The 21212-nt window shown below is 43.0% G+C and overlaps 1 protein-coding gene across 4 annotated transcripts in view; it reads right to left on the reverse strand.

Moving 5' to 3' along the window:
- Positions 1-21212, reverse strand: part of SLC4A4 (solute carrier family 4 member 4) — a 231176-nt gene that overhangs the window by 144729 nt on the left and 65235 nt on the right. For all 4 annotated transcript variants that reach the window (XM_080589204.1, XM_080589201.1, XM_080589202.1 and 1 more), the window contains exon 3: positions 13037-13216. In XM_080589204.1, coding sequence (XP_080445330.1) covers positions 13037-13216 — 180 coding nt within the window. The remainder of the gene's footprint in view (positions 1-13036; positions 13217-21212) is intronic.

Here is a 21212-nt window from a genome sequence, read left to right on the forward strand (position 1 = left end):
ACTGCTTTGAAAGGGCATGTTACAATCCTGTTTTTTTTTAAAACTCCTTTACAAACTCAAGTCACTTTTCAGCATCAGTCCAACTGCATCACAACCAAAGAAACATTGAAATCCTAGAATTAAAAGATGCTTTCTGAGTCCTACATGACACACCTCTAAGTCACTTGAATAAACCTTCGTAAGGCAGCAAGCTCTGCTAGATACCTCCCAGCTTTGACACAATTAAAGGTGACTAACACCACCACCGAGTGACATTACCACTATATGAAACGATCCACAAGCAAAAAACAAGCAAAGTTTGAGGGTGACATTTCAGTCTGTGTTGTGAACTTCTTCTATGGAACCATGCAAGATGGCAAAGATAGAGCTGCTTTCGTGTGGCTAAGCAGCCCTTCCTTTCCTAAGGACTCTTTAGTGGCACTTGAGGGGCTGGAGAAATGCATGGAAAAGAGCTTAAATGTTGCTGGAAATTAAGAGAAGTTACTGACTCTGTGGAAAGGAGAACAATGTCAGAGGCAAGCTGCCAAGTTCAGCCAGGGAAAAATTCAGTGCACAGACCCTTGTGTGCACAGCAGCCTTGGCACTCCCCTGACGGCAGCATTTGGGATGAAAGGAAGCCCAAGAGCTGCTTTTATCCCCTTGGTTTTCAGCCCTGGTACGAAGCAGAAGCATGGTGGGGAGAGCTAAATATGTCCCAGCAGAGGAAGAGAAAAAGTAAAATATGGAGCAGGCTTCAGAGCTTCACTCAGGCATGAGGTTTTTTCAAAGTAAAGGATTTGCCAGAGTGAGATGTAGAACTGCGTCTATAAAGAGTGTCAACCAGAGAGGATAATGTGGGAAACGCTGGTAGATTAAGATGAGATTTATTTTCACTCACGCAAGATCCCTGACATAACTGTCCCTTTGAAGATTTTCAACACCAGGCTTTTAGGGCTCGCCAAAGGCACACAGGGCAGCTGGTGGAAGGGCAACACTCAGACGCTATGTGTTGCATCCAAACAGGTGTGCCAAAGTGCTATGGGTACTAGCCTGATACCTATATTTAATCAGACCTAACATACACATAGTGTAATTCAGGGACACTGCTCCTTTTCCCCAGCTCAAAAACAACTTCAGAAATGACCCTAGAGGGGAATTTGCAAATACCATACCTTCCTGGACAGGAAAATAACTAATTCCCTGCACCAGAGACACTCAGTATCTTCCTTAACAACCAGCACTGCCAAGAACGATCGCTTTCTGTTATTACACGTGGGAGTCTCATTACACACTCAGGGAGGAACACTCTGGCCTTACCTTTCATCACCTGGACTTTGCAAGTTAAAAAAAAAAAAGTTAGTTCATTTCCCAGCTGTCACAAGCAAGGAATGAAAGCTTGGCAAAGACACCGGAGTTTTGCTCTGTCAGAATGAGATATTAGCACACTTCAGTAACTACTTTAAAAAATACACTGAAAGGGGAAAAGGGGAAAACGTAATACATCGGGGGTGCAGGAAAGAAACAGTGAACATCCTTGGCAGCGATAAAAAGCGGCACTGATTGCTTAGCCAGAAAGGCTGAACAAAAAGCAGCTGCCTGCTCCTCTCAGCTCCCCCAGTGCACCTACTGTGACTGGCACCCACTCTCACCACAGAGGGCCTTCGGCTGCACAGCAAAGGCAAAGCAATACCACTGTGCCCGTTAGCACCATTCTGTGCGTTAAGTCCGATTTCAGCCACGCAGACACCTAAATGAGGTGGATGTGAGGTGTAAGGGAAGCACAAAGTGTTTGAAACAAACATAGGTGTTTATAAGAAGCCTTTATATGATCAGCTTATGCAGAAGTCTAGTTTAAAAAAAAAAGAAAAGAAAAAAAAGTTCAATCAAGAGGTGTTGCAAAGAAAGCAATTGTTTTAATTAACTGGCTGTGAAAAACCCTCTATTCTTGCCAAGAAAACAAGAAAGTCTTTGCCTAGGGTGACAGTTCAAATCTAGACACAGCCTCATATCACCATGTACCTTCATCCCATAAAAGTGCTTCAGTGAGAGCTGCAAGAATTTGCAATTAGCAGAATAGAGCCTAAGAGACTGGAAAAAACAACATCCAGAAAATCCCCCGCTGACAAGGGCTGGAGTAATTAGTGGGGGAAAAGGGGTTGTGTTTAGCTGCTGCTTGAAGTACCCTCCTCCTACAAATGTCTCTCCTCTGTCACTCCCACACCTACAAGAAGTCTTCCCATAGGCCAATCAACCAAAATTTCAAGTACCCCCCCCCTCTTTCCTCCAGATTTTTTGAGGTCACAGCCTCTTCCCTGAACCCAGCCATAAACACAAAAATATCCTTCTTGAAACCTAATGCTTTGTAACCCCTGCAGTGAAAGGCAAGAGAGCTTCCTGACCTTACCACTCACTGCTATTAACCGCAGAACGAACCAAGCTGCCAGGGATGAAAGGGGTCCTGCCTTAGAGAAGTCCAACCCACTGAAAGCAGGTCCCTAACAAAACACTCAGAGCCCGAAAGTGGCCATCTTCATCCTGCACAGCCAGATGTGCCACGAAGGTAACGGGAGGTCTCTCCCTGCATTATGCAATCTCTCCTTTGCATTGTCAGAGCGGCCACGAGGGCTGTGTCAGCATGCGGTATGGTGCCCAGCTGCTAGCTCTGCACTTACCGGGCACGGCTGACCTCCTCACCTGCTCCTCTCCCACAGCCTGCCTTCCCCTGAGCACCTTCCCATACCCTTTAGCGCTGACTTGGCCAGCTGCACCCAAACAGCCACTCCGATGGGCCCCCAGCTACGCAGCAGGCATGTTTGCAATTGATGCAGTAATTATTTCTGTGTTTACCTCTGCAGTTGTGCTACATGTGATCTAAATACACTACTCGCAGCATTAGAGATCTGAGGAGCAGCAGAAGGGCATGCTTCAACTCCACCACTTTGGACAAATCCAGTAGCTTTTCAAGACCGAAACTCTAAAGGCCCTCAGATACCCACACATTTAAGGGAACGTCCTCCTCCTGATCTTCCTCATGTAAAATATCCATATCAAAAAGTAAGATACTTGGCCATCCTCAATAGTATTTTTCAAAGACTCTCAACACTAATCTATCTTTGCTCTTACTGTAGTCAGCTGAAGCTAAAAGCTTTTGAAAAATCCCACCTCTTGTCTTAAAGAGCCAGGAAATAAATTGGATTGCTGAAAAATCCAACCACATTAATGGGAAGAGGACTCTTGGCACACCCTTGGACTGTGCTGCATCTGCTCTGCTAAGTAGGTACATTTATTTCAATCCTGTAGCTGTCTCCTGCTATTTATAACTGCTGGTTTAATGAACTTGCAGGGTAGACACCAAGCCTGAGCCTTCCTAAATTGATGTTTAAATATCCCTATTGAATTAATTCTATCTCATTATGAATGGACTGCTCCACAGTTGGACTGGCAACTTCCACTCCTCAATGGTAATCAACTGGGACGTCCTTCACAACACAGGATCTTTGCCTGCAAGGCAAGCACTCTGAGTTGGGAAGCAATACCAGAAATTTAGTTTATTATAAACCATACTGCACTTAAAGAATAGGATGTCTATTTAAGAAAAGACAAAAAGATCATGAATATATATACAAAGAAATACAATTAAACAGCCACCCCACACTCAAGTGTAAGACAAATGGGAACAAGCCCATAAGTGTCCAAGACGTATATTTTAACAAGCAGTCTCTGGCTCAGGCTGCAGGCAGGTTTACATACAGATCAGGCCTGCTATATTGCCCTGAAATTGCTTTATCACTTCAGTAATACTGCACACAACTTGTTCGCCATTTTTTGTGTAAGTGCTCCTGAAGAGGCAATTTTGTGCTGGAAAGTTGTGAGGCTTGCTCCTTTTAAGGAGAGGCCTGCAATAGAAAGCCTGGAAAACCCCTCCAGAAGGTATTACTGATGTCTCCAATTGCTTTTTCCATGAGTGGTTTCAAATAAACCCTCGCTTCTGTATCAGAGGCAGTGCCAGGGACAGAGCCTGCTGCATAGTCCCCACCTGCTCACGGCAAGTGCTTCCTGGATGTGAAGGCTCACTTGTCCCCAGTAGAGAGCCCTGGTCCCTGCAGGCCGAGCACGGAGTGTTTCACAGCACTGTCCTCAGCACACTGCTCTGAATATTTCACCTCCTGCATTTACAAGAGACAGATTTGCATACTTCGGTGTCCCACTTAAGACAGTCAATGTGAAGTGTCATTTCAGGCCGTGTGTAGGCAAATTGTTTAGAAGAACAGGCATTGAACAAAGGGGCAGAAAGACCTCAAAACCTGATAGTTCTAAAGAAGTGTAAAGCATAAGGCGAACAGATTGTATCTGACCCACTGGTGGGACAGTTAGCTCTCCAGAAACACCTGGATGCATGCTCAAGTCTTACGGATTTCAGTAGGAATTATGGATGCAATAAATCACTTAAAAAATCAAGGGCACCAAGGAATCCATTGGGATTCCAACCCCATAGGTCGGCCTTCCTTTAAGATAAACATCATGTTGGTGAGTGAGAGAAAATGCCAGAAAAATAGAAAAGCTTGGCCTCCACGGATCCCTGCCTAGAACCTTGTCAGAGGTACTGCACTGGAAAGACAGACAGCTCAAAGTGTCTATATGCATACATAGAGCACCACTCGTATCTAGGCACCTACACCCACCAGAAGACCTGAAGAACCTGAAAGGGCCAAAAAAGTATTCATTAAGCAACAAGCAAAACAAAATGTAAAGGAAATTAAGGATACTAATGACAACAACTTCAGCGTGCTCCGCAGCAGCCAGAACCAATAGACAAACTGTTGTACTTGGATTAAAAATGAAAAAGCCTCCACTTAAACAAATCAGCATGGTGAATTCATGCTACAAGATTGCTCACCACAAAATCTTTTATGTCCCTAAGGCATCTCGATAAACCAAGAACAGATTAACCAGCTTTCAGATAAGGTGCCAGCTGATGTTACAGGATCTGTCAGGTTCAGACAACCCATTTTAGATAATTACAGTTCTTTCTCCATGTAAAACATCCTAACGAGAACTACTTAAATGCAGGTATTCGGTGGCAAAGTCTTAGCACACGTACCCAAAACTTACAGCAAGCTTTGAGAAAGCCAGATTCTCTAGAGTTCCAGCTTCCATACCACAAGTTACACACAACTTTTGAGAGAAAGCTGCCTTTTAAATAAGAATTGTTAAAAGCTGCATATTAAACCATATCCTGGGATGATGCTCGACCATCATTACAGGGGTAACGGCGGCTGCCTGCATAACAAATCCGATCTACCCAGACCAAACCTCACCTTCACTGTGAGAGATGCACTCCATCCAGAATGGCAGCACAAGCCTCAAATAGTACCTTAATGAAATGACTCTGCTGCAGAAGTTTTCTCCTTCAGCAAAACTCCTCCTAACCCACATCTGAGGGCTCGAGTGATTTTTTTTATTTTTTTTTTAACTGAAACCTTCAAGAACTACTGGTGGTGGGTGGAAGAGGAATTTCTCTCAGCAAACTGCAAACCTTTACAAACCTTTGATGGGATGACATTTCACCCCTTCCCTCTCTCTTGCTATACGGGTCCTCTGGAAACCACTCCAACAGACAGATCCAGATTTTCAGCCTCTCTCCCCTGTTTCTGTTTTTGTGTCCTGTAAACAGAACCATAGTTACACCCTTCAACTGGTTAAGAAAACCTTCAGTACGCCTAGCCCACATGCGACCATATGCATAACAGCTGCAACTAACAGGGTAAGATGAAAGATGGCCTCAACTCGCAGCTACTTAGTCCTCTTAAGGTTTTCCAGAATTTATATTTTGCAGTTATATTTATCCACCTGTCATGTTTTGACTCCTGCCAAAAGCAGATTCTAGTGTCTACAAGGATGCAAGTCCTAAGAAAATACTATTACATAAAGCAGTTTATCAGTTTCACAGGTGCCTCATTATTGCTTGTTGCTTTTGGGCCCACATACCTTGCGGAATCCACTGCCAATGCTAGGTATCGCAAACATTTCCCAAGTCTGGCACTGAATGGGGTTGAGCACCCTGTAATGCCCATTTCCAGTAAACTACAAGCACTACATTTCTTTTCCTTGCAACCTTTTTTTTTTTTTTTAAAGCATTCCACTGAGTTCAGACAAATCCCTCACTTTGGCAACAACAACTTTTCAGACCTGCCAGTGGTTTTGAACTGAAACAGTCAGTAAGCCATACAGAATCGCAGGAAGGCTCGACATCCCACAACCTGTGGGATAAAACCTCCACACTTGGCCAATAGCAGTAACATATCAGGAAAATCTAATCTCATAGATTTCTCATCTAATCAATCTCATCTAATGTCAGCAGAGGAAACTGCTGAAGACTTCCTCTTGGTCTTTGGAGGGGAAGGGGAGTACAGACATATGCAAAGGTTATCATATGCATGGCTTCATATGCATGGGACATCCTGTACTTAGGATGAGGATGAAGATGTCCTGTGTTTACAACTGAAGAGTAAAGTCAGCAGGCAGCTTACTGTCCCATCAAAGCAAATTCCTTCTTTATCCTGGTTCAGTAGCACTGTTCTAGGGTCCCATTTTCACATACCCTTGGTCGGCAAGGTACCCTCAAGTCGAGCAAATAACGAGACTGTGATTCGGAGGAAAGACCTCAAGAACATAAAATGTTGCAGTCCACTTGCCTATTACCTTCTCTCCATAAATTTTGAATGAAGGCTCTCATCCCCCTCAGACCTGCAGGCTGCATTAACAGCTCTGCAAAATGTTACAGAGCAGAGGAGTGAATAACATTTTGCACAAACACAAGGCACAAAAGAGCTATGCCCACCTCCCTCTCACTCCTATTTCTTAAATTGAAAAAAGAAAAATTAAAAATGCAAGTCATTGAAACCCTCCTGAAAACAGGGTTTGAGGATGAATATTGCCATTTAGCTTTAAAATCAGGCTGAACAATAGAGAATTTTCAATCTTTCGCTACCTGTGTTGCTGGTATCATTTTTGTGATTATTTTATGTAAAATGCCTTAGGGCTTGAAGTGAGGTATAGTATTGCAAGTTATTACTTTACAGCTTATAATACCAGTCCTTGACTACAGATGAAATTCCCCAAAATATTTTGGAAATAGATGGGTGCTTTTATAGCTTGAGCTTCTTGCTCTTCGTTGGTTTGGAATCTCCTTTGCCTACAAAAGGGCTTTTACTCTAGCCACTGAATTCAGAGTCATGAATGCATGCTGACGGTTTCTTAGATGCCAGAAACCATCAGCCATGAGCAGATAAACTAAACAAAGATAAGAGATTTCCATTCTGCCAAAGCATCACACATTTTCTACTTCTGTTTCTGCCGTATCGCTCACATCAGCCTAACTCTGTACCACATATGCCAAGAGTTGTTGTTCAAAACACAACATCAGAGTCTCAAAACAGATTTGGATCTTTATTAACATGTACCTTCTACACCTGCTGTGTGTCTAAGGGGCACAGGGCTTGGCCAGGCCCAGGACAGTCCAAGCAAGCTTTGCACAAGTGCAGGCATCTCTGCAGAGAAGCTCATGCTGCTGCGTACACAAACACGGTGCTACATGCTGCCTGCTGCTACAGTGCTTACCGAGAGACACGCTTTCATTGGGTTTGAGCCACCTCAAACAAGTATCAGGGAGGTGAGCCAAATAAACTTGGAGAGCAACCAGACAATGAGAAGAAACCCCTTCCCAGATCAAGCAGAGATGCGTTTCCTCATGGGAAAATCTCCACACATCTGTAGTAAAGAATGAGGAAGAGGGAAATGGGTTCAGATCGCAGCCTGTCCTGAAGAAGCAGCATCTATCTGCTTTTCTTGTTCCTCCCTTGTCTCATCCCTTGCAAGTAAAGCAAACTACACCATCTGCTTCATATCGAGACAAGCAATCAGCTGACCTGAGAAGGCAGAATCAGGCCTGACACCTCTACATATGCCAGCTGACAAGCTTCTTGTGGCTTTGCACTTTGACTCTTTTCTCTGTCCAGCTGAATCTTCCCTTCAACCCCACCAAGTGGGTTAACCAGGCCTGGCAGATTGGATTGTGCCTAAAACCCTAGCAGGTCAATACTGCAGCCATTAGCATTACAAAATCACTTAACTTTACCCCTGAAAACCCTGTTTCACCCAAACTCTCTCAATATGCTATCCTTCTCTTTCTGCAGGTTGGGTATTCTAGAAACAATTCAATGTTCTGACAACATAAATCTTTATGTATTTTCTAACTCTCAAGCATGTTTTAGGCAGACAAAAAGAGGGCATTTAAAGCCTGCTTAAGGTAATGAAAATACAAATAACAATACAAATTTTTTCCCAAAGTTCTTGCATGCCAGCTTCCTGGATGGTGCAAAAGAACCACTGCTAGGAAGTGTTTCCTTCTTACTGGTCACAAGTGGAAGCCAGGGCAAGGCCAGTTAAAGCAGGTATTTTTAGAAATAAGGTGCTGGTACATCTGGAGCAGAGAGCTGTAATAGTCTGCGGTTAAGGGAAGCCATGTTTCAGCTAGCACCAGTGTCAGCAGTCCTGCCTGAGAACAAGGGTGTGAACAACAATTTCTCTCTGAGTGCAGAGACAGCCCCTGCAGGCCTGGAATATGCTGAAAGGGCTCTGGAGAGGGATCATTGCCTTAATGCCTCCTCCTCCATGTATCAGAGAATATCCCTGTCTGGACTTTTGAAGCAGGCATCTTTCCTAAGCAGCAGTAATTTACTTTAGATACAACATATCTCTACGGGTTCAGTTTCCCTAACTCTCTCCAGATGGGAGAGCTGAGAATTGTTTATAAACTCATAGAATTTAGCTTGTTTGACTGAACTGGACACAGATTTTATTCAAAAAAAAATATTGACACTTCTAGACTGCACCAATTTCCAAATACTGAAGTGCAGCTAGACCGGTTTTGAACTGGAACAAAATGTTTATAGGCAAGTTTGCATTTATGGACTGTTTACTTGCTTCTCTGTATCCACAGACATGTTTCATCAGGTTCGTTTGCTGTGGTACAAGCAGCTTGACCTGGTGATGCAAATCCAGATTTGGTCAAAATCTGATTGCAGATTTTTCACCAAAGAAGCTGAGGCATCACCTTTGTTCAGGTAAGATATCTGAGTTTAGACTTCACAGTCATTAGGGACAGATCAAGAAATAAAACTGATGTATCAAATCGAAACTGGCTTAAGCTTCCTGCTCAGTAAAAACAAAGCTCTCAGTATAGTTAAAACAACTTCATTATTTCAGATTTTGTGAATGACTTTCTATGATTGTCCTTATATTTGAAGACAAAATAAACTAAGAAGCACATACAAGCTGAACTGACAGTGTCTAATGCTTGGCCAAGCTAACAATTACAGAAATCAGCAAAGAGAAAGAGCTATATACATTACTGTTTTCATAGACTTAGACACATTGTACGTTTCTCCAAGAAGTCCGTGTTTCCTTAATTTAAAAGTAGGGTTTGCTTGTTTTAAAGTATGGTTGAGAAAAAAAAAAACAAAACATAATATATAAATCCATATCGTCCAATTCTAAGGAAAAGATTCAAATACCTTCCTGCTCAGTCCCCTTATTTCACCAGCAACTACACAAATGGCACTTTTATTTTATTTTTTTTATCTTGTTATGCTGACATATACCTCTTACCCCCTTCTGAAGCCTTTCTGAAGACGTGTCTTACACATTATATTTGCTGCTGAGTATTCATTAAGCCCCAGTGTCTGAAAGGTCTCTGAAACCTGCAGGAATCCGATGCCATTTTTAGTGGTTAGCACAGTCAGTAACAGCTAGTGCCGGTTACATCCAGCCATCGTGCAAAGCAGCGTTATGCAAAGGTCATTAACACAGCTGTCCCAGCAGCCCTTAATCCTGCAAACTGCAACACCCTCTACCCTTCTATTCTTGGGTCCCTTCGTGAGGCAGACGCTGAACTGTTTAAGATGCCACAGTGGGTGCAAGACTTCTGCTTTCCCTAGTGTCCAGCACAGATTTTTCTGCTCTTCTGATGACACCAAAACATTGCGTACCCCCTGTGAATATCCAGCAAGCCCCTGCACAGCTGACCTACCTCTAAGCAGGGTAGTCCCCTTTATAACCATCCATCAGTGTAAAACAACCTAAGGCATGTTAGATTTCTAAACTCTCTAAAAAGTTTAGGCTCTCTAAAGTCAGCTCTGGCTGTCTCCAAACTCTGTGTTTCCCTTCTTGCTCAGTTTCTGCTGTTTTCCCCCTTCAGAGAAGAAACACAAAATCCAACACTCCCTCCTTCCTGGCTAGAATGCAGCCAACTTTTTTCTCTTTGCCAACTCATACACCTAATTCCCTCACAGACTTCTTCCATCTGTCCCACTCTTCTAAGCCACAGGGTTGAGTCCGAAAAGATACTTCATTGTATGTCACATACACTCTTCTGACAGCTGTCTCAAATACATGCAAGATATTTCATTCCAGCTATCTTCTAACTCCAGAGAATTTCCCTTCAAAATTCCTCAATTCTTTGTTCCTAATGTTCTGAGGTGTCTTTTGAAAATGAACTTTAGCCACATGGCCTTAACTCAATTACAATGAACAAAGATATAAAAAGTTACGGTTGTACTGAGATTTCTTGCCATGATTGGCAAGAATGCCATTCTTGCCAGTAATGAAAATCAGATTAGTTTGGTGAGGCATGCTTTTCTTTTCCTGAAGAGAACTGCTCTTCTCTTGGACATACTTTCCATGACAGAGTGAACAGAGCAGCTGGATACATGGTGCACAGTAGCCATCCAGACCCTTAAAAAGCCTTCATCCGAGTTCCAGCAAGGGCCACCAAAAGCTGACACAACCTGAATATCCATCAACTGTCTCAACTCAGCAACTGCCTAAGCAACAGAAACCTAAATGGAAATAAAGAGACATTTATAAATGAAAGGAAATGTCAAAAGCAGAACAGCACAGATTTCTGAAGGAGGCCTGGTGTTACTGCAGATGTGGAAGGAGGGAAGGGAGGGCTGGTAGCCAGCAAAAAAGAACATAGGAAACTAATAATTCAGGTCTGTTATGAAGATAGTAGTTTCAGAAGGCAAAAAACCTGGGATGATGAGGCAACACGTAACTCAACGTTTAGAAATACAAGACAGTCATCTGAACTACTCCTATCCTTTACAGTGTTCTAAATTATCTGTGCCAGCTCGTAAAAAGATCCGGCCACCAGTGCGCAACAGCAAGTCACTGCAAGAACCTGGTAATATATATGGACACATGAGATGGTGAACAAGGCAGAAAGAGTTACAAATGATGCAAGTATTAACACCATTGCATGGGACACCTGGAATATTGTGTGGGATTTAAGTGATCCCATTCCAAAAATAGGCAGCGCAGGGAGGTCAGGCTAGAACAGACTATGGGGGAAATTCTTGGGCAGAGAGATGACAAGACTGCATGTGTTCACATGCTGAAGAAGAACAGACAAGAACAGACTGAATTGTGACAGTAACAGAGGAAAAAATAATGTTAACCCTTTCTGAAATGAAAGGAACCAGAAACAAGGATTAGCAAAACAAAAGGCAGCAAATCAAAATCTGATGGAAGAAACAGGTTTTCAACAATGGGTACAATTAGCCCATGGAAATGATTTCCCTAGGATACCAATACAACCAGAACCCCAAAAGGTATCTTCTTCAGATTTGGTCACTGGCACACAAAAAAAAGAACAGAGATGTACATATAAAAACTAAATCGTAAATACCTAGAGTTCTTGAAGACAAATAATTATTTGTTTCACTGTAAAACCAATTACTGGTTTCTGAGTGTTGACAAGAAAACTTCCTTGGAGCAACTAGGGAACTACAGCTACAAAGAGCAAATGGTCTCGGTGACTTGCTTTTCTTTTCAGTAATCATTCTCTGAAGTATCTACACCAGCGAGAATAACAGGCCCTGGGCTAAAAACATGACTGATCTGATCCCATATTACTGTCTTTACATGCAGCAACTATGCAGCAGCACAATTTCAAAATGAATAACTCCTGCGTTTCTTCAAAGATCAGGTCTTACAACCCCTGCTCACTCCTCTCTCCCTCTAGCTCAGAAAGCATTCTCTCCCTTACAAGCAGGCTGTTTACTGAAACTCCAACTACCTGGAATTAGCCTTAAGAATCTGAGCTATACCATCCTGAGCTGTTCCCCTACATTCAAACCTTGTTGGCATGATCCATTCTAACAGGCTGTCACCGTCTCCCTCCCACTTCTATTTAAGCAGATATTCTCTAGATTACAAAACAAGTTTCGGGCCAACAGAGAAACAGCAAGAGGAATCAGACTTCATCACAGTCTCTTACAATGTTACTGAAGAGACGCATAGTTCTTTCTCGTCTGCTTAGCAATTCCAGCATGCATGTAGGTATAAGGCACCAGAAACAGACCTCATCTGCTTATCAGAAATTTAGATATTCATCCCCTACAGATATTCAAACATACAGTCATGTTACTTTTTATTCTCCTTTTTCTCTACAAAACTTTAAACTGACCAATCACCAAAGTTAAGAAAGACTTATTAGCATCACAAGTTATTAATATAATGAAGCCAAAGCCCAAGGGGATTTGTTTCTTAGAGCCTACAGCCATGGTCTTGCTGCTTCTTATCAACCTGCTCCTATGAGGTTGTTTCAAGCTGAAACCAGGGGGTACTTGAACCACAGTTTTCATCCTGAGAGCCAGGGCAGAAGCTGCAATCGATCTGTCCAGGCACATACTCGGTCTTTGTGTTTCCTTGCTATCTCCTTACACGCAGTGTCAACTTGCTTTTAAAATTCTGGCCTGTTGCTGACTGGCATTAGCTCAGTAGCAAACTCCGGTGATACAGAGGGATGAAATGTCCTCTCCAGCCTTTTCCAAGCCACAGCAACCATTCGATAGCAACTGATTTAGACTATTCTGACCCTGCAACATGAGAGGACTGTTTTTCTTGATCCACTTTCCTCCTTCGTGATCAGATCAGGAGCAAATCACTAGACGACAGACCATTGTACTGAGTGACAACCAACACCAACACTTACTGAGTGGTTTGAGGATGCTGCTGCTTGTCTCATCAGCATTTTCTACGTCTGATTTGTCGGAGTAGTTCTCAGAAATTTTCTCCTTTTCTTTCTTTTCTTTGTGCCCAGGTCTTCTTCTATGACGCCGCCTTCTCCTGTAGCTCTTCGGCACGTGGACCCCAATGTAAATAGTGTGATGACCTGAGGAACAGAAGCACAGCAAATATTAACTTGGACTGCATACAGTTCGTGCACAACTAATAGGTACAGTTCATGCTGAGTTTCATTCAAATAGGTGAGTGAAGCATCTATCGTCGCTGGCCTAACATTAAATAATAGTGTGTTTCTTGGCTCCAAAGGTGAGCTAAGAGCTCTTGAACAACCATTCGAAAAGTATTCTTTGTACAATCATTTCTGAGAGTACATTCCAGTGCAGACTTGCTGATAATTATTCAGTCCTTGTGACTCATTTAAAAATAAAAATAAAAACCACAGAAGGCCATCAAACTAATTTTGCAATACAAAATACAATCATCTTCAAAAACATTCCACATTATTTTTTCTCATTTGTTTTACTAAATACATTGGCTGGACTATGCACTCACTTTTGCAAACTGATCCAGCTTAATTGAAGGGCACAGAGCAACAAAATTTATATCACTTGACTAGTCCACTGAGCAACAAGTATCAAAGTACCACTATGGAACTTTAATACAGCAGTGAGGAAGGACTACCAAGATAAGTTACTGCAAATTTCTAAGTACTAGATGCTTTCCAAAATAAGAATTAAGTGCCAAATTTTGTATGCACACTGTGAACACAAGTTATGCCTTTTCCCTTTCATATAGGCTTTTCTTTCAAAAACAATGCCCTTAAACTACATCTACCGATTGTTATTTCTTTTTTATGCGTTTGATTAAAAATGCTTTATTTTCAGGGCTTTCTGCACTTCTACCAGCTTGGAATAGACATCTTTCCTTGTACGTACAGAAAACATTTACGAGTCTTTTTCTGTTCCTAGATAATTCAGCCATCTTAGTTTAAGCTTTAAAAACAGCTGCTTCAGATTTAGCTCTTGATGAATGATAGCTATCTTTGATGTTTTGGAAAAAATTTGGTTTCCCCACTCATTTCTCAGCCAAGTGCAGCTAAACATGCATGCCATATTACTGAAGTACATTTCTCTGAGTGAAGGAGCCCCAAATGCACATGAGAACAAGTGTATTTATTTGCATATTCACTCAGCTACTTTTGCTCACACCTAGAAATGGCAGTTTCTGCCAAGCTACCCCTCTGCAATCACTGTCTCAGCACCTCACATACATCTATTCTTAGACACTTACACCTCCCATGAATGCATGGCTGTTAAAACCCCATGCAACCAAACCTGATCAAATATTCCAGAGAAGGCAGAGGGTACAGCCTTAGGAGAGTATAAAAATATAATAATAATAAGCCTATTTTTATACGCTCAAATCCTTCTTGTAGCACTGTCCCAGCCCAACTCATTGGGGGGCATCTCCCCGCGAGGAAGGGAGAATGGAGTTAAGCAAGTAAGGAAAGCCAGGCTTCACTTGATAAAGCAGTCATGCACTTGGGAAAGTTAGGGAGAAAAGTGGCCCTTGCTATCTACCCATCTCCGCTGATTCTCCCTCATTACAGACTACGCATTGCTCTTTGCTATCATCTACAAGCTGCACCTATTACTGTTGTTTGCTTTTCAGCAGCATCACTTGGTTTCAGATTAACCACCTATTTGCAACACACAGGAAATTGCTTTGGAAATGCCAGCACAACAGTAAAGGCAGAGCCAGCAGCTACCAGTTAACTTCACTGCTAAACACGTGTGTATAATTGCTCATTACGTCAAACCCAGTCTTTGAGACTGAGCAACTGAAAATCTCATCACAAAATCCCTGATTTCCATAACAAACTAATTTTTCAATGAAAAACAGCCTTTCAGAATATTCCTCTCTAATGAGACACCTTGTCTGAGGACACCAAGAGATGGAGATGGATCACCACATCTGTGGTGAAGGGTGACCAGGCAGCCCACAGAGCTGTATGTGGGACACAAGCCTGTGAAATCCCTTCTCAAAAGTATACGGTGCAGGCATAAAGGCATACGTGTCTGTGTTTATATATGTATGTATATATAACATATTAAATAAAATAAAGACTGGAGGGATGTTGATGAAAACTCAGAATTTGCCATGGAAAAACTACACTGATCTTTAACTGAAGATTTCCACAGGGACAGCTGAGACACTTTCTGCTCAACTGCTGTAAGCAGCTCTGCGCTTGAGGTGTGTTTGTGCTTTTCTGGTACTCCCACCTTTCCTCATTGGATGTATCTGTGAGATATCTTCTCAGACTCCACATCTGCCATTTCATATTCCACATATTCTTGAGGCCAGCTGCAAAGTTTGGAGACTCTTTCCCTTTCTCTGCACATGAATTTTCTTGCTGAAATGATCTGAGATCTTTTAAAAGACTGCTTGACCAGTGTTGCCCTTCCCGATAGCAACTTGAAAAGAGCTAATAGCATTGCTAAGGGACTTTGCAAAGAATGGAATAACGAGCTGTATGCAAAGACAGGGACAGAAGCTTATGAAAATAGCTCATGCCCTATGCATATTACACTGTCTCATCCCCATCTACACACATACTTCATAGCCCAGTAAGACTATTTAGGCATACAGACCTCTAACAGTAGCTCCTTTGGAAAGCAAGCACAGGAGAAATGAGAAATTAAGTGCAAACTGTTGTTGAGTCACTAAAGTACAGAAAAACATCTGAAAAAGGGCTTTTTAAAAACTGCATTCTTAATTATCAGAGACCAATAAGATTAGGAAAAAAATCTTCCCCAATTTGAAGACTTAAAGAAACAGACTCATCCCCAGACTGGCAGTAAATGTGATACATTTTGGCTCCAAAGTAATTTGTTAGGAGAGAATTGCAATAGAAAGCAGAGGCTTACAAAGAAGTTCCCTGCTCACCCACAGCCATAATGGGGCTGCAAGTGCTGGCAGTGGCCCTGAAAGCTATCACATCATCGTTCTGGTGCCTCATGTGCTATGGCAAGCTGCAGTTTCTGTACTGGCTGCAACTATGCAGAAGACCACGCTAAATTAATAAAACAGATATACAAATACATAGAGTATTAGTGATACAAAGATATCAACTAACAGATATGAAGTGTTAGTGAAAACCTCTCCAAGTTACTTTTTAGCCAGTACTGTCTAGGCTAAGGTATCAAAAGGGTCACTGCAGAAACTCCACCAGTGCCTGCAGTCTAAAAGCCAACAAGTTCACTGCTACGTGTGCATCACCCGATGCTCCAGGCTGCTAACAGCTGTACAACCACCCGGCACGGTACCAGCCACCAATAACTTGTCATCTCAGGGAACAGGACAAAAAAAAAGAAACAGAAATCCAGGGCCGAGCAAGGTCCAAAAATCAGGCAACACAACAGTGGCAGAAGGAAAGGGACCCATATCTGCTGCCTCCAGCCCAGTGTGCCAGCATCACAATCTTTCAGAAATGGGCTCAAACCTCTGAGGGCCCTGGGCAGGGTCAGAGGCACAATGCCAGTGTTGGGATACCCACAGTGAGACCTTGCAGGTCAGCACCTGAAGACACCATTTAGCTCTGGCACATCAAGCAAAACCAGGAAAGCTATTCCAGCAACTGGAAATATCAGCTGTAACACGGCAGGTGGCATAAATGCTGCATAGAGAGAGAGAAGGGGGAATTTTATCTGAGCACAAGCAGCAGTTGTAGGGGTTGTAGGGGTGGCCCCTGGGACAAACAAGGCAGCGGTAGCTGCTCCCAAGGAATTCTTACCAAATCACATCCAAAAGCCAGATGCAAAAGGATGGGGCGATTCCAGCTATTTGTATTTAGACAAGGTCCTCTTTTGAATCACTAATTCTGTGGTCAGCTTGATAATACAAATACATCATAGTAAGCCTGTAGTCTTAATGCTTTAATATGCTGCCAACAGAACCGGACAATCTCTTTAATCTTTTGATCACGTGTGCACAGTGCAGATTTTGGTGATATGAAACTAAGTTGTATATATGTGGGCAAATATCTGCATTACTTAGCTGCTTTTCCCTGTTCTGCATGGGAGACACTTAATGCAGCTTTTTGTCCTTCCCCCTGCCTCCGCCTTTTTTTTAATTTTGATTTTTTTCTCTCCCAATACGTTCAGGGTGGCCAAGCAAGACATTTTCCTTTTCTGCGTACTTGAAGTAAGTGCTTGGCATCTGTTTACATTGTTGTGAACGCTGAGATAAACTTCTAGGCTCCCTTCCCAAAGCGCCTGGAAGGAAACAATTGACACGTATTCTCAATGCACGGGGTTTCTGAGACATTTCCTACTCACTGGGCTAACAGAGCTTTCCCATGAGAACAATTTACGACAAGCGGTAATACCTGATAAATCCAACATGACACACATGCACCTCACTACTATCCTGCAGCTTGGAGGAGGATGGGAGGAGCAGAGCCAAGTTGCAAACTTCTGATAATCCAGGTCCCACCGAGCCACAGGTTTCTCTCGTGCACCCAGTGGAGGCCATTTGCAAGTTTCCTCCTATAGACCCTGCTGCATTCGCAACCTCTTCCTCCCTCCCTCCCCACTCTCCCCCAGGAAAATGACTAGTCTCTGTGTGCACCTCATTAATTTCAGAACTGTTTTGGTTGACCAGAGGCATGAATTTCACAATGCTATAAAATCTCACGGGTAAGATGCCCAGCAAGACCTGCAGGTGAAAGCAGCCTGCATTTTCTCTTCCAAAGCACAGCAATGGATCACAGCTTCCTCACACTTACTCCTACTGTAGATAAAACTTTCAAAGTTAAATTTTCTTTGCATGAAGATAAACTTTACTGTGTACCAAATTTAAAACAAAATTGGTTCATCTCATTATTAATAGAGCAAGAAGCAGTCATCATCAGAGACGTATTTTTCCCCTGGAAAATTTTTGGTTGAAACCACAACTTCTGCTTCATTAAGAGCTACTGAAGAAAGCAGCTCATGATTCAGAGTCCAGATTTAGAGGGCGGGCACACGAGTCTCCCTGAATCAGTTTTACTGGTGAAAACCCACTCACACATCGCCAAATTTAAGTTTTGTAAAATGCAGAATTCCATCCCTGCCTGCAAGGATATCTGTTCATCTCTGTCCTCGCCAAGCATGGTCTTGTTGAAGTACTGGGAGTGAAACTGCCTGGATCTCAAGTCATGCACAGCACACAAGCTCACGCGCTGATCCCAGCAGCACTCTGACAGCACACACGGAAGAAAGCAGCTCCAAGACACCCTGCTCCAAAGGGTCAGGTCCCTCAAGCATGCTGCTACAATGCGACACCATGCTCTCTAGTCCTTTTCTGAGTTCTTCCATGTAAGGGAACCTGGGGATTAAAGAAATGGAAAAATAGGAGAGGGGAAAAAAAAAAGTGTACTGAAAAATAAAAACTGAGAAATCTGCAGGCTTGAAGCTTTCTGACCTCGTAAAGTTTCTGCTATTCATGACTCACTTGCATGCCTTTACATTGCTAAACTTGTGTGTTAGCTTGGCCTCAGGACCCGCTACCTGCACAACCCCAGTCTCCATTCAGGTGTTTGCTCCTCATTGCCCACTGAGGCTCGCACAAAGCCTCACAGGGGTTTCTCAGTGCGACAAGGCAGGCCCTGTACATGCGTAAGAAACAGACCAGGTTCCCATGGGTCTATACCAGTAACACTGCCTGGCGGCTTTTGCAGTCGCTGTGGCACAAACCTCGAGTCAAGCCTGAGGAGTCTGTCAGTGAGGATCCTTCTCTGTCCAAGGAAGAAAGGACGACAGTTTTTAGAGACTGAGAGGCAGGGTGCATGTGCAATGCATGCACGCTGAATGTCTGCTCACTGCTCAGCAAGGGGCAATGCAGCTCTGTGAAACAACCAGGACGAGTCTGGCACAGTCAGGTGAGGATCTGGCTAAATGTAAGTGATGAAGAAAGCTTGGGATCTGCCCACATGGGAAGTGTGCCGGCAGCAGGGAATTACTCTCGGTGCAATGACGTCAGTCCCAAACTTGACATCCCAAAGCCTCTGGAGCACAAACTGTCTATACTGTTTAAAACACATGGATCTATTCATGCTCTAATACTGCTGGCAAATGGCCAAAACATACCTAGAGAGAGAGAAATCAGGAGTTCGGTTGTCTCCTAGACTAGTTCTGGAACCCTATTTGCTTCAAAAAGCATTATTGCTTCTTACAATCTCCTGGATAAAAAACTGAATCTTCCCCAAAAGGATCATAAAGACTAAATCTGTTGTCTCATGCACCTATGAATAGCTGTGCAGTTCAGGTTTCTCAAAAATCTGAATTTAGGCTGTTCTGAGGAGCTTCATCCTGCAACAAAACCTTTTCACAAAACCTTTTGGATGGTATATAGAAACACGTATGTGTAACATCGTATTAGTGACCATGGCAGTAATCCAAATGTAGGGCACTACCAGAACATCTGTGTTTTCTGGCAGAAATGCAAACTGAAATAATTGCCTTGGCATGAGGAAAAAAAAATCAGCAGATATGATTAGATTATTTAAGTACAGCAATAACTTTTGTGCCTGAGGTCTCTGTTAATCTGGGCACTGAGCTCAGTCTACCACTTCCTGACATCTTAGTGCAGGACCAAGGACAGACTCTAGCCTAACATTGTGTAAGACTGAAATTCTTCTTCCATTCCGGATATCTACAGCCAAAAAAACAAGCAGAAAGAGATCACATTTTATTTACAATACCCTCTTCAATTTAAAACACCAACTCTCTTCTTTTAAGAAAAAGGTGACAGTGAAACAGCTTTTGCTTAGCAAAACAAAACTTGGTCATTTCAAGAAAGGAGCTGAAAGTTACAGGATCAAAGGATAAAGTCTGCTTGGTGCATATCTAAGAAGGAATCCTTTCCACATGACCAGGGTTGTTGAGACTTAGAGCATGGCCATAAAGAATCTCGGACTGGCACCTTAGAAGGAAACGAGATCAAAAACTAACATTAAAAATTTATAAAGCAACGAAAATGAGCTGAGTATTAGTTTTCACCTGGTCCTTATTTTTTACTTTCAAGCCTCTTTTCCAGAGAGCAGGGAGAGTTACGTTAAACCTCATCAGGCTTGGACAAGCTCACTTGGTTACGACTAAGACATCTCTACAGCCAACCTCTTCTCCATAAGCCAACTGCTCTGGCCACTTGCACCTCCTGCTCTGTGTGTATCCAGGCTCTCAGAGAAGACTGGGGCAGATATTTCAGGCTGCCTGAATGAAGGGCTTCACTCAGCACACTCCAGTCATTTAATTTTGGGGCAGGGCTGACCTAATAACACAGGAAGGCAAAGGTGTGCCATTTTCATAGCCTAACAATCAGTTTCAAACCTGGATGGAGCCGACACACAGCTTAACCCCAGGGTAAGGAAGCTTTAGGTATGCACGTGGCTTCCTGACACATACCTAGAGCACATGGCTTTTATTCCTACTGCTAACAAGTCACTAACTTTATGAAAAATTGCTCCACAGAGATGCCCAACATTCAGCAGTTTACACCTACAGCAGCTCTGAAATCACATGAGACTGGCAGGGGATGCAGCCTGCCACGAGTTTCAGCAGCAGAAGACCGCATGGCACACCTTCGTATCTCAATGGGCAAGAAGGAAGTGTTGGTGTACTGCCAAGCACACAGCTAAACGTGGCTCTGGTCAACACACTGCCAGGACCAGAGAGAGTCTAGTGCAGTTTTTAGTGGCTTCTTTTCAAAACCGGAGGTGGCAACAGAAGGGTTCTCATTTTGTGCAAGAATCTAAGGAAATCAATGACAGAAAGAGCTGACGGTCCAGAAGGACAAATAAATCACAGGGATGATCCATTTTAAAGGGGAGATACTAAAAGTAGCACTAAGCAAGTTCCAAAGTAAGCCCTGCTTAGTTTCAAATCAGCTCAAGAAATAAGAACAAAAGGCCATGCTGCTGTGTGCCGAGTGCACTTAACTCTACCTGATTTAAAGGGGTTACAGGTAGTAAACACCTCTCCAGACCGGCACCAGCAGCAGAGCAGCTGCAGGCCCTCCACCCCAACCAACTCCACCTCCCAGGACGCGGCTATCACAGCATGTACCCAAGCACAAATAGGATGGGACACAGCCTGTGCAACACC

Source organism: Anser brachyrhynchus (assembly GCF_964034855.1).
Source record: "Anser brachyrhynchus genome assembly, chromosome: 4".
NCBI classification, from domain to species: Eukaryota; Metazoa; Chordata; class Aves; order Anseriformes; family Anatidae; genus Anser; species Anser brachyrhynchus.